Source organism: Typopeltis vanoorti, chromosome 3 (assembly GCF_054136105.1).
Source record: "Typopeltis vanoorti isolate ZY-2024b chromosome 3, IOZ_Tvanoo_1.0, whole genome shotgun sequence".
NCBI lineage: Eukaryota > Metazoa > Arthropoda > Arachnida > Uropygi > Thelyphonidae > Typopeltis > Typopeltis vanoorti.
This window is the reverse complement of record NC_143551.1, coordinates 1,572,244-1,585,396: the sequence shown is the minus strand read 5'-3', so window position 1 is coordinate 1,585,396 and position 13,153 is coordinate 1,572,244. Positions and strand designations below refer to the sequence as shown.

General features: G+C 35.4%; 1 protein-coding gene across 5 annotated transcripts in view; it reads left to right on the top strand.

Moving 5' to 3' along the window:
- Nucleotides 1–13,153, top strand: part of mms4 (Methyl methanesulfonate sensitivity 4) — a 371,357-nt gene that overhangs the window by 126,998 nt on the left and 231,206 nt on the right. For all 5 annotated transcript variants that reach the window (XM_090390525.1, XM_090390520.1, XM_090390521.1 and 2 more), the window contains 2 exons: nt 1,475–1,645; nt 12,338–12,430. In XM_090390525.1, coding sequence (XP_090246651.1) covers nt 1,475–1,645; nt 12,338–12,430 — 264 coding nt within the window. The remainder of the gene's footprint in view (nt 1–1,474; nt 1,646–12,337; nt 12,431–13,153) is intronic.

Genomic DNA, 13,153 nt, shown 5'->3' with positions numbered 1-13,153 from the left:
ACCCAGAGGTAGTGATACTAAGGTGGAAGTAATGTAGAAGTCATATCACTGTATACCAGTTGCCAAAAGGTGTTAACACCTTATTATTAAAACTCTCTGGATTAGAGATAATTGGAAGTTTTTTCACTTGGCTATGGTACCAATTATATATATGGTTTAATCATTTATCCAAGTGTAAGCAAACAAAGTTTGCACCTGAAATATTTTCAGGACTGGGACCTCAATAAAGGTTGAAACCGGTCTGGGTAGTGACCCTGCCCATAATGCATAGCATTATGCATACCCATAAGGATATGTACTTTGTATTATGGAATACTAAGGCAAGTGATCAGAACTTATACTACCTTTACCACGAGTTGCCCCAGTCCTGAAAATACTTTAGGTGCAAACTTTGTTTGCTTACACTTGAATAAAGGATTAAACCAATTATATAATTGGTCCATAATAGATACTTATTTTGATACTAGGGGCATTCAAATAAGCACTTTTTTTAGTGTGTATCATTTTGGTTTTGTATTTGTTCTGTGATACAGGTATTGCAGCAGCGAAATACTAGTCTAGCCATAAACTACTGTTTATTATTTATCATTAAATTATTATTATACAGTATCTCCATGGAGTCTTGAGACAAATTGTAAGAGATCCACACTAACTTTTATACTCACAAAACCTATCATTCCTCACCTAAACTCATTCACTGACAGGGCACTCACAACAAATTCTGGTAATCCATTCCACTCATTCTTCACTCTCCACAAAAATAAATCCAGTCGGCACACCTGTACTAACCCCATACTCTTACACAACTTCCTGTCATATATATGGAAAAATTTCCTTTGCATCAATTTTATAAAACCTTTTTAATATTAACCTTATGTTTCTATTCCGTCTATCATGTCCCATCTTTTCTGCCTATTAATTAAACTTTGCAACCCATACACACCTTCAACCTGTCCTAAAAGGAGCATTCTGCAGACCTGTCACCAGCTTGGTCACTCGTTTCTGATTCCTCTTTACCACCTCCTGGTGACCAAACCCAGGTGACCAAATCTGTGTGTAGGAATCAAGATGTGGCCGAATCATAGCAAAACAGGGATAATAACTTCCCTATCTTTACTTGTTAGTGTGTTTGTCAATATCCAAGTAATTCTTTGAGTTATTTGACCAACTTTGCAATATGATCTCTGAACTTCAGTTCTCTGCCCATCCACCATTACCACCAAGTTCCTGGCCTCATCAATTTTCTGCAATCCAGCACCATGAATGTGAACACGGTATGTAGCCTTTTCAGCCTGAAGTGCATAATCTTACATTTTGCAACATTAAATTGACAATCACCTTTTCCCACAATGTTTAATGAATTTTATAAATTATTCATGAATAGTTTAAAGTGTTGTGTGCAGGAGTAGATTAATGTACTATAGAAATTATTCATATATACTATTAGAAACTGTTTTTTTTTTTTTATGTATAGTTGATGAAAGTACTAATTGATAAAAACCTAGCTGAATACCCTGGTATTGGACACCTGTTTAATATGCTACAAACTAGTGAAATTCAGTATTCATTGGAAGAACTGCCTGTACCTAATAGCTTTATATGGCATAGAGAAGTTTCAGAATGCTTTCTGTCTGATGATTTACAGGTAAACAGTTTTGTGCATGTTGATTTTTTTTGTTTGATAAACTTAAAAAAAACTCTTGCATTAATCTTTCAGAAACACATAAGCAGTTTAATTTTATGTGAAGATTTATTGTTTTTTGTTTAAGCAAAACATTGTTACTGTTTGCAACAGAGGTACATAAGAATCTTTTCTAAAGAAAGAATTTATGATCATCTTTATGAAATGTTTGATAATTTTGAAACTATTTCAGCAATTATAGCATGTCACTCATGCTATAAGTTTTGAAATCTATAGCATGAGTGATGTGAGGACTGGTTAAGAGAGAGTGAGAATCTCTTGATGGTCTTTTTGAATGAACGAGGACTGTTACAGAAAATGGAGGTAAATAGAAAGAAAGAGGAGGAGGAGTTTCGGTGGATTTGCAGTTGGACTATTACGGTGTACATCTGGATGTCTTGAAATCATAGGCATTGAAGAAATTGGAGGAATGATGGATGTGCTTAGTGAAATAATGGTGCTTAGTGAAAACAAAGTGCATAGAAGTACCAGCCAAAAAGATATGAGGCAAAAATATACCATCTGAAATATCAGTTTGATTCATTCTGTGAGAGAGAGAGAGAGAGAGATCATCAGATAGTTCTGTTGACCTTTTCTGGGCAATATCAACAATTTTTACAGAGGATTTTGGTGCACCACTTTAGATCTGAGAACACTCTTCTAAAGTTGGAAATTTTGGATTTGTACAGAGTTAGTAGCTGAACAGGAAAAAAAAAAAAACATTGGTGAAGTGGTCAAGGACACAAAAGTTCTTTGCAGGTTAACAAGACCGGACATGATATGTTTGTGCTAGGAGGTGCTTGAAGTGAATATCAGAAAAAAAGATGTCTTGAGTTTGTTACTATTATTTTAAGGTAAAGGAGATGATGAATTAAGAAGGTTTATGATGACAACAGTTTGAAGTGTATGCTGTATAAGTGAGTTCTCCCTCAGCAAGAGAATGTAATTTGGATATTGACTGCTATGCTTGTAAAGGACCCAAAACTCTTAAATTGATTACTTGTTAAATTCATAAATGCAGCAGCAGTTTGAAATGGTGCTTATGATAACTGTGTATAACCATAGGAGGTGTAAAGTTAAGAGTAGGGAGGTGTTACAATGGAGAATTTGGTGATAACATTATGTACCAATTCTTTAGTGAGTTACAAAAGCATCAAATATTAATAGTAATTTTAATATTGTTGATATCAACTGGAGCTGTTAGTAATATGGGTAGCAAGTTATTATGGTATAATTTTGCTCTGTGTTATAAAATTGCTGTTAGGAGTGCTCTGCAAACATAAGTATATTTCTGTTTTTGTATATATGTATATTGTATATTTCTATTTCTTAACAATAATAAACTTATCTTTGCCTAGCATTCATAACAGCAATTTGTTCCTCCACACACTACATAGCAGCCAAAAAAAAAAAAAATCAGTCTTTTTTTGGTTGCTAGGTGGTTTATTTTACATTTTGATTTAGTTAGGTTTAGTTTATTTTTGATTTAGATATTTGGCTAATGTTTAGAGTATTGTGTGTGTGTGTGTTATAATATAAATAATACAGAGGGTACAATTGCTGTTATTCACAACAAGTGTTCGTTTTTGATGCTCTTAAAATGTCTTTATTTTTTAGAATTACTCAGTAATGAGTGTTTTGATTAATTGTGTGCATAGTTGATTATTTGCTATATAGTTATTTATATTTATTGATAAAGTGTGTTTAACGTGTGTAAGCTATAACAATGGCTACGTGAGTTCTTTCAGTTTGACTTAAAAATTCTGTTTCATGTAATGTGCAGCATATACAGGGTGTTCGGGATAAATTTGACAGTTTCGTAAGGAAAAAGAAAATCTTCTTTGTATCTATTAAATTTAATGAATTGACAAAAAAACATTACAGCAGAGTTAATTACAATACTATCAACAAGATTTACTCAAAATAACCACCATTAGCATCGATCACAGCTTCAATTCTGCTTCGGAACCTCGAACAAGCTGATGCTACAGTTTCCCTGGGAAGGGCCGCAAAAACTGTTTTAATTTTATCCATTAACTGGGCTTTTGTATTACTGGAAGTGCGATTGGTGTCTTTTTCAACTGCGCCCCATACAAAATAATCCATGGGGTTAAGGTCTGGGGAGTTTGGAGGCCAAACATTTGGACTGGTGAAGTCGTAGAAATTTTCAGACAACCATTTTTGACTTTTCCCAGAGGTGTGGCAAGGGGCCGAATCCTGCTGCCATACATACGGCCTACCATTGGCTACCCTTGTTATCCAGGGCTTGACTACAGTTAGCAACTCCACGAACAAAGCCCGAATTCCAATGCCAGGGTTCTTCAACACCTGTTCCTGCAGATTTGCGAGGAATTCTGCTGTACGAACGCAATCAGATCGTCTGCTAGGGATCTTTCTTCTTGCTACATCCTCGTAGTCACCATTGCAAGTCTCTAGTTCATGCCTGATTGTTTTTACTGTATTCAGGGAGCATTGGGCTGCAGTCGTAATATCCTTATTTTGATGGCGGGCACGAATCATCATGATACAAGTTATTCTCTTCCATGATTCAGGTGGGTTCCAGCTATCCATCCTTTCTGACATCTTGTATATGAATGAAGAAGGGTCCAAACTTTTAAATGAAGAGAAGTGTGTGTTAATACATGTAACTTACGGAAAAATATAATTAATTATAAATATGTCAAATTTATCCCGAACACCCTGTAAGTATTGGAGAATGTGAGTAGTTTATGAGAAATAGGAGGCACTGGTTCTAGAATTTGCTAGAAATGTGTGATAAGTAGCAGCTTGAGGAGCTTGAAATGTTAATTGTGAGTAGAAACTCAAATGAAATGATGTGGTAGGTAGTCACACATGCTAAGTTGAATGAGAGTGTGAGAAAGGAGATAGGAAAAAAAACAACAAAAGGGCTTAACCCTTTGATCATTACAAATGTGCTGAGCACTTTCATTGGTATCACTTCTTTAGTATTACTAATGCCCTGAGAACATTTCCATAATTCGTTGGTAGCATTACTAACGCTCTGAGCACGTTTCCATAAACTTTTTCGTTTTATAATCATTATAACTGTGCTAGATGTGTTTATGAGTTAGTTTTCTTGCTTACACATAAATGGTGATAGTTCCCTGTGCGAAAGTAAATTTGTTTACTTTGCTAGAAATGAAAGTATATTGAAGGATGCATTGATGTAAAAAAATGACTTTGACATCAGGTTTATAGAGGCACAAGAAGTCTGCCACATTATTTGCAAGGGATTATGATAGTGAATCAGATGAAAAATATGTTGAAGAATTCTTTTTAGCTGTAAGTGATGACAGCAATGTTGATGTCTCATTGGAGAGTTCTGATGGTGATGAAGACAACAGTGGTTTGTCCAAAGCTAGGAGATGGTGCCATATACCGGATGGATCAGTATGTTTACATCGTCCTCACTTTTCTTTTACGAGAGCACCTGGTATTTCTCAAGATATCCTAGTAAGTAATTGATAATTGGAACTCTTTGAATTATATTTTAATGATATAATGAACATTTTAGTTGAGAAAACAAACAACAAAGCTGTGCAGTTCATTGCTGCTACAACCATCAAAAATTTTTCTCATTCTTTTCGTTGGAAAGACATGGACAGCAGTGAACTGAAGGTGTTTTTAGCATTATTACTGCTTCAAGACATAGTTCAGAAATCAGAAGTAAATTGGTATTGGTCTGAAAAAGGATGATCAAGACACCATTTTTTTTTCAGAAGTGTTGTTTGAATGTAGGCATTCCTTGATATGAAATTTTTACACTTTGCTGACAAGAATTCTGATTATCCTAATCCAAAACTTAAAAAAAGGCTTTTTTTTTAGGTTTTGGATTGGGATAATCAGAATATCCTTGTTAGCAAAGTGTTTATTCACCAGAACAAGATATTTGTGTTGATGAAAGCCTTATTTTATACATGGGCCAACTTGGTTGGAAGCCTTGTTTCAGTTTGAGATGCTTTGAACTTTGTGAATCATCTAGCAGCTATGTATGATAATTTATACAGGTAAAGGCAATTGGGTATGCAATTGCCTTTACCTGTATAATGTTACTGCCTAATGCTGCACTTGGTACATAAGGTAACAGCACAACATTGATGAATAGTTGTGTTGTTACCTTTGGATATCCCTGCCATAGATAATTATTTCAACAGTACCGAGCTCGCAGACTACTTATTTACCAAGAAAATTGATGTTTATGGGACTACTAAGATGACCTAAAAAGAAATGCCTGAAGGCCTCAAATTGAAGAAGTTGAAGAAAAGGAGAAACTTGTGTCTTTTGGCATGGAAAGATCATTGCCCTGCATTGAAAGATATCATTATACTGAGCACCATCCATGGAAATGAGATGTAGTATGTAGAGGCAAGGAAAGGAACAGTAAAAAAAACCAGCTGTGGTATTACAGTATAACAACAACACTATGAGAAGTGTTTATTGCTTAGACAAAGTGCTTTCATATTATCCTGCTATCCAGAAAAAAACAGAGATGCTATGTAAAAATCTTTAGACACCTTTTATATAACTCTAGGTTATGTAAAAGTACAATGTTTTTGTACTACACACGAAGTTAGGTGGTTAGCTTGATCACATAGCTTTTAGGCTGGATCTCATAGACAAGATTATTGAAACCTACTACACCCTGAGGGCTAACAAAGGCAGAAGACCAGCTAAAGGAGGGAACCCAATCAGACTGACAGGAAGGCACTTTCCAGAATATATACCCCTCTACTTCAAAGCAGAATCAAGAAGAAAATGTGCTGTTTGTTGCACAAGATTAGTTTTAGGAAAGAAGATTTGCAAAGAAACACGTATGTGGTGCCTCGATTGCTAGGTAGGGCTGTTTGCTTCACATTGCTTCAAAATTTATCATACTATTCAAAACTTCTGAAGAAATTCACTGTATGCAGGTTATTATAGTTATTGTTGTATGTATAAAAATAATTTATTAGGCTAAGTATTCTTTTTTAATAAATCATTGACAGTTTTTATATAAAAATTGTAAATGAATATTTTTTATACCTAGTTAACATGTAGTCTTGAAATTTCAAAAAAAAAAAAAAAAAAAACCTTGAGGTAAAGAAACTGGAACTTAATGGTGAAGGGTTGACATATATGAAATTTCCTGGCTTTAACAAGTGCTACACAATACTACTTGAGTTTGAGAGACTATAAAACCACTTGGTAAATAGCAGGAAAGGAAAAGTAACATGACTCCATGATCAGGAGCATACTGAACAAGTACAAAAAATCAAAGGATTGTATCCCTGTGCAAAGATTCATGATGTGGGATGATTTGAAATGAGAAAACTGTGATACGAGAGAGGATACGAAAAAGTTGCTGAGTAAGGCAAAAAGAAGAGCAAAAGAGAAAATTATTATTATTCAGGCCTCCATGGAGTCAAAAGACTCATCGAGGGAGGTCCTTTCTAAGAAACACAAGTCTATCAAGACTCATCGAGGGAGGTCCCTCCTAGGAAACACAAAGTCTATCATACCACTCCTTAAATGCATTGACCGTTCTTGCTCTCACCACTCCATCAAGCAATGCATTCCATGGTTCAACCACACTCCATTCAAAGAAACCACTCCTCACCCTCTTTCTCACAGTTTCCTTTCGTAACTTCCAGGGATTGCCCCTTGTCATGACTCCTTCCCACTGTTCAACCAAGCGAAAGAACTCCCCAGTATCAACCCTATAACCACCTCTCAACAGTTTAAAAGTCTCAATTATATCACACCTTCTTCTTCTATCCACCAAACTCTGCAGTCCACACTCCCTCAGCCGATCCTCATAACTAACATTGTACAGTCCCGACACCATCTTTGTTATCCGCCTTTTTACCCTTTCCACAGTTAATTTATCCCCTTCAAATCCTTGGGACCAGATCTGAGAACAATAGTCTTAGTGTGGTCTGATCAGAGTCTTATACAACGGACCATTTTCTCTCTGCAGGATATTGCAGCAATCCTCTACGTTACCTTCACTACCTTTGCAATATGTCCCTTACATTTCAGGTTTCTATCAATCATCAAACCCAGATCTCTTGTCTCTCCTACTTCCTCGAGTTTAACTCCTCCCATAGAGTATGCAGCGTCCCATCGAAGTATCCCAAACCTCAAGACCTTACATTTTGCTGCATTAAACTTAAACCCCCATTCATTTGCCCATCTATCTAGCTTATTCAAATCCTCTTGCAGGGCTACCACATTTGCACTATTACTAATAACCCTTCCCAGCTTCGCATTATCTACAAACAACCGAATGTCCCCTTGCAGTCCACGGACAATGTCATTGATATAAAGGTTAAACAATATAGGTCCCAGTACTAGGAAAAGATTGAGTCTTTTCCCATGTGTGACAGAAATGAGATGAGGAGGATAGTTGCATTGCAAATGAGTTAGTAAGTAGATTATGTAGGCAAATGAATCATTAAGTAGATTGTATAGGAGATATGATGTACAGTATATTGATGTAGAGTGGCTTTGATGGTTGAAAGGATATATGAAAAGAAGATGGATTACTTGAATGATGTTGGTATCAGGCATTTAGAAACATTGTTTGGTGAATGTGAATTGTCAAAGAAACTAGATAAGTCTGAGTGGTTGCATAAAAGCATGGATCTGTGCATTAAATTGTGGTGGAAATTATGTGTGTAAAGCAACAGAGTGAGAAAGAGAATGATAGCTAGTTAGGAATGATTTGAGGAAGTGCAGAATTAGTTTTGTCATAAATGAAAAGAGTTAACTTTGGAAATGAAAAGCAGGATTTGGTTCAAGATTCAGCTCTTCATTCTGGTAATTGATTGTCATGAGTATATACTAATGCCAGACTCATTAGGAATAAAGGCAAGGAATTCTTAGCATTGGTAAATCTAGGGAAATCAAAAATTATAGACATTAGTGAGACCTACCTGAGCTGGATGTTTTCACAGAAGTAAATAATAATGAGATTGGTTTATTCAGCGAAGATAGACAAGATAAGAAAGGCAGGGGAGTACTATTAATGCTTCTTATTATTTTTATACAGATTCCATACACAAGAGGTAGAAAAACCTATAGCACATCAGTACCATGTATTGTACCTTGAGAAAGAATTTTATTGACATTTTCTTGAAAAATTGGCAGTCATAGTTATTTAGGAACACATCATAGGGCAGGCTGTTCCAGAAGAGAGAGAGAGAGAAATGGAATTAAAGAGGAATATGAAAAGTAGGATCAGTATGTTTGTAGTAGTACTGAAAAGGGATGTTGAGCAGTTGTTGTTCTTGTTTTAATAGGTCCAAAAGAGAGAAATTAGCCAAAATACCAAACTATTTTGTATAGTGTTCAAACTTAAAACTGGTTTGAACACTATACAAGATAGTGTTCAAACCAGTTTTAAGTTATGCATCTTAGAGTTGAGTTAGAAATAAAGCACTTGATCAATGACTAGAGACCACAGATATGAGGGGTCTTAAGAAAAAGTAAGAGAGTGAACCAATGGCAGAATCATATTAAAAAATGAAGATATTAGAAAGGAACTTGACGCTATTAGAATTCAAGAATGGGTAAGCAGAGCTAATCTAAGGTGGTATGGCCACTTAAATAGAATGGGTGAGGAAAGGTTAGCAAAACAGGTGTTTGATGCCAAGATGGCAGGAAAGAGACCCAGAGGAAGACCAAAGTCTTGGTGAATTGATTCAGTCAGAACTTCCTTAGAAGAATGAAATGTTAGATATGACAATATTGAGGAAGTGCAGAACTAGTTTTGTCATAAATGAAAAGAGTTAATTGTGGAAATGAAAAGCAGGATTTGGTTCAAGATTCAGCTCTTCATTCTGGTAATTGATTGTAATGAATATATGCAAGGAGTGCTTACAAGTAATAGATTAATTTGGAGGAAAATTGTTGTTAGGAAATTAATAATAATGTAAACTTAATCATGTCATGCTGTCGTAGTAACATGAACACTCCATTGGCGGTACATATCAGGAAATTGATGATGATGAATAACTGTTTGAGTATGGAACATACTGTCACAGCAGGCTTTATTCCTAGAAGGATAATGAGTGGTGAAGTTTGGAAGTGAATGAAGAGAATGTATTCTGAATACTGAGTTCTCTAAATGTCAATAAGGCAGGGAACTAGATGGAATTTCATATCTTTTAAGGGAATGTGCTATGGAACTGATCATTCCATTAACATGGTTATTTAATGAGTCTTGCCATGCACTGTTCTTGGAGAGTGGAAGGGGGGTAAGATAGTACTTTTGGATAAGGATGGTGGTAGAATTGATGTATCAAAATATAGACATATTTGTATTTCTTCTGTAGTTGTTAAGATTTTGAAGAAATTGGTAAGACCTCATATACAGAATTGGGCAGATGAGGTGAAATTCCATCTAGTTCCCCTGCCTTATTGACATTTAGAGAACTCAGTATTCAGAATACATCCTCTTCATAACCTCCCAAACTTTGCATCATTTGCAAATAACTGCACATCTTCCTGTAATTTTGTGCCACATGTTGATTGTTAAGTTTCATCTTATGGGTTTGGATATTAGGTTAGTGGATTGGATTGGTAGTCGGCTCTCTAATGGATATCAGAGAGTTTTATATGAGAGAGCAGTATTAGAGAATAGAAAGATTACAAGTGGAGTTCCACTAGGCTCAGTACTGGAACCATTTCTGTTCAATCTTTATATCAGTGATATGGTCACAGGAATATACAGGGAGATGTTCAGTTATTTGCAGATGATTCAAAGTTTGGGAGGGTTATTAGTAATAATGCTGATGTTTTTGCTCTTCAAGAGGATTTAAATAAGCTGGAAAGGTAGACAAATGAATCGGGATGTCAGTTTAATGAACTACACGTGCGTTTTTAAAGTTCGCGATGTATACAGAAGGATGCTTAATATTCACTTGGTAGAGTTATATTGGAAGAAGTGGAGAAAGCAAGGTATTTGAAGGTGATTATAGATGGAAATTTGAAGTTCAGAAGGCATATTGCAAAGTTGTTAAGACATCTCAGAGGATGTTTGTGATTGTCTGTGAAAGCACTAGAGGTGGTAGTCGGCGGTAGATGACGTTGGTGTTAGATGAAGGTTGGTGGAGTAGTGAGACAAAGAGTTGTAGAGTTGATACCTTCCCTCAATGAGTCTTTGACTCCCTGGAAGTGTTATATAATAATAATAATAATAATAATAATAATTGCTGCAATATTATGGAGGATGTTGACTATGAGAGATAAGTTTTTTGGTACCAATGTATAAAGCAATGTATAAAACCAAAGACTAGAGACTGCAGATATGAGAGTCCTGAGAAAGATTATGGGCATGAACAGATGGCATCAATGGCAATATCATATTAAAAACGAGGATATTAGGAAAGAATTTGACATTGTTAGCATCCAGGAATGTGTTAGTAGAGCTAATCTCAGGTGGTATGTCTCTTAAACAGAATGGGAGAGGAAAGATTAGCAAAACAAGTGCTCTCTGCCAGGTTGGCAGGAAAAAGACCCAGAGGAAGACCAAGATATAGGTGGATTGATACAGTAAAAAGTGCCTTAGAAGACAGAAATATAAGATCTGATAATGTTGTGGTCTTGACAGGTAACAGATAGGAAAATTGTATGTAGGAAGTTAGTAATGATGTAAATTTTTCATGTGCTATGATATCCTGTACACACCTTGAGGGTACATGTCAGGAATTTGATGGTGATGATGATGCATAAAGCTTTTATTAGACCACATCTGGATTTCTGTGCTCAAATCTAGTCACTAGGATTTGAAGTGGATGAGGTAACCTTGGAGCGGGTGCATACATGGATAACAAAAATATCTGGACTGTACACTGTTACTTATAAGGATAGATTGAGGGCATGTAGACTGTAGAGTTTGGTGGATAGAAGATGGAGGAGGGGAGGATATAGTTACGACATTTAAGCCGTTGAAGTGTTATTATCATATTAATGCTGAGATTTTTCTTTCAGAAGACCTCGTTTTGTAACTTCCATGCAAGCATTCCTGTAAGTTACAAAAGGAAGTAGTGAGTAAAAGGATAAGCAAGTTACTTGCATGGAAACTGTTATGAACATCAAAAGCATTGCCCTAGAGAGGTGGTGGAAGTGTAACGGTGGATGAGTTTAAGGAGTGGTATGCTAGGCTTTGTATTGACTAGTATTGACCACCCACAATGAGGTTTATGACTCCATTGAGGTCAAGAAGATAATCTTGACCTCAGTGAGTTTGCAGGAGGTAAAAGTTGGTTAATAGTGGAAAAGAGAGGATATGATGGAAACATCTAAGTTACTAAAAGGTTTCATAGGACTGATATAGAAGAAATAAATCAGCACTTGGCTGGGGTGGGAGTTAACATGATGGTTCATCCCTGAAAATTAAGTAAGAGTGTGGTTAGCGAGGTTTCAAGGACGTGTGCACAATTCAGTCTAATAATATATGTTACTATTAAATTGTTGTTTAATAGTAGCATGTACGATGAGATTGAATAATTCTGCACATGTGAAAAATGTTAAGCATATTCATGGAGATTTTATGTATAATTTTGTTTGACTTAATTGGACTTGAATTTAATAATTTAAATTAACATTTGACTAAGTGAATATATAACTTTTGGATTTTCCCCTTTTTAACAGGTTAAACAAAAAACACATTTTGTTCAAGAAGAGCAAACACTTATTTTGCTGGGTATTTCAGAGTTCATAGAGATGGTGTCTGCACTTGCACAAGTAAGATTTCTTCATATTTAATAATAATTTGCTTTATTTGTTGATAATTTGCTTTGTCTGTGTTATAGGTGATTGTGTAGATATATAATAGGTGATGCACCTCTACTATAGTTACAATCTTTCCTGGATGAGAGTAACATAAAAAAAATTTTATTTTCTGATAGGTACTCTCAGTTGGAGGGGAGGATATACAGAATGCCATGATCGCAAGCCATAATTATGTGTACATTATTACTAGTTCCTATCAGCAGTCTTAATTCAGTCTTTATCCATTACTTGCCAGGGCTTCAATATTGTCATGTCTTATTTCTGTCTTCTAAGTACTACTAACTGTATCAATCCATTCCCATTTCCACTCCCATTGTGTTTTAATACCCGAGATTGGCTTTGTTCACACTTTCTTGAATGCTGATGATGATGTATAAAGGATCATGACAAGTATTATCTTCATTTTTATAATTATTCTACATTGTTATCATCTGTTCACTTAATTTTCCTCAGAACTCTATCTGTGGTAACTAGTCTTTCATCGACTGTTTTATTTCTTACCAAAATCAGCTTAAAAACTTCTTAGATATGTTATTTAGTGTTTTGTCCCCCTCTTTTCCATATAAACAAATGTAGTTAGTTTCCCATCATACTATTGCTTATTCTGTTTTCTATTTCCATATTTTATTTGCCATCCTCCCTAAATATTGCTTTAAGTGGTGAAAAACTGCTGCA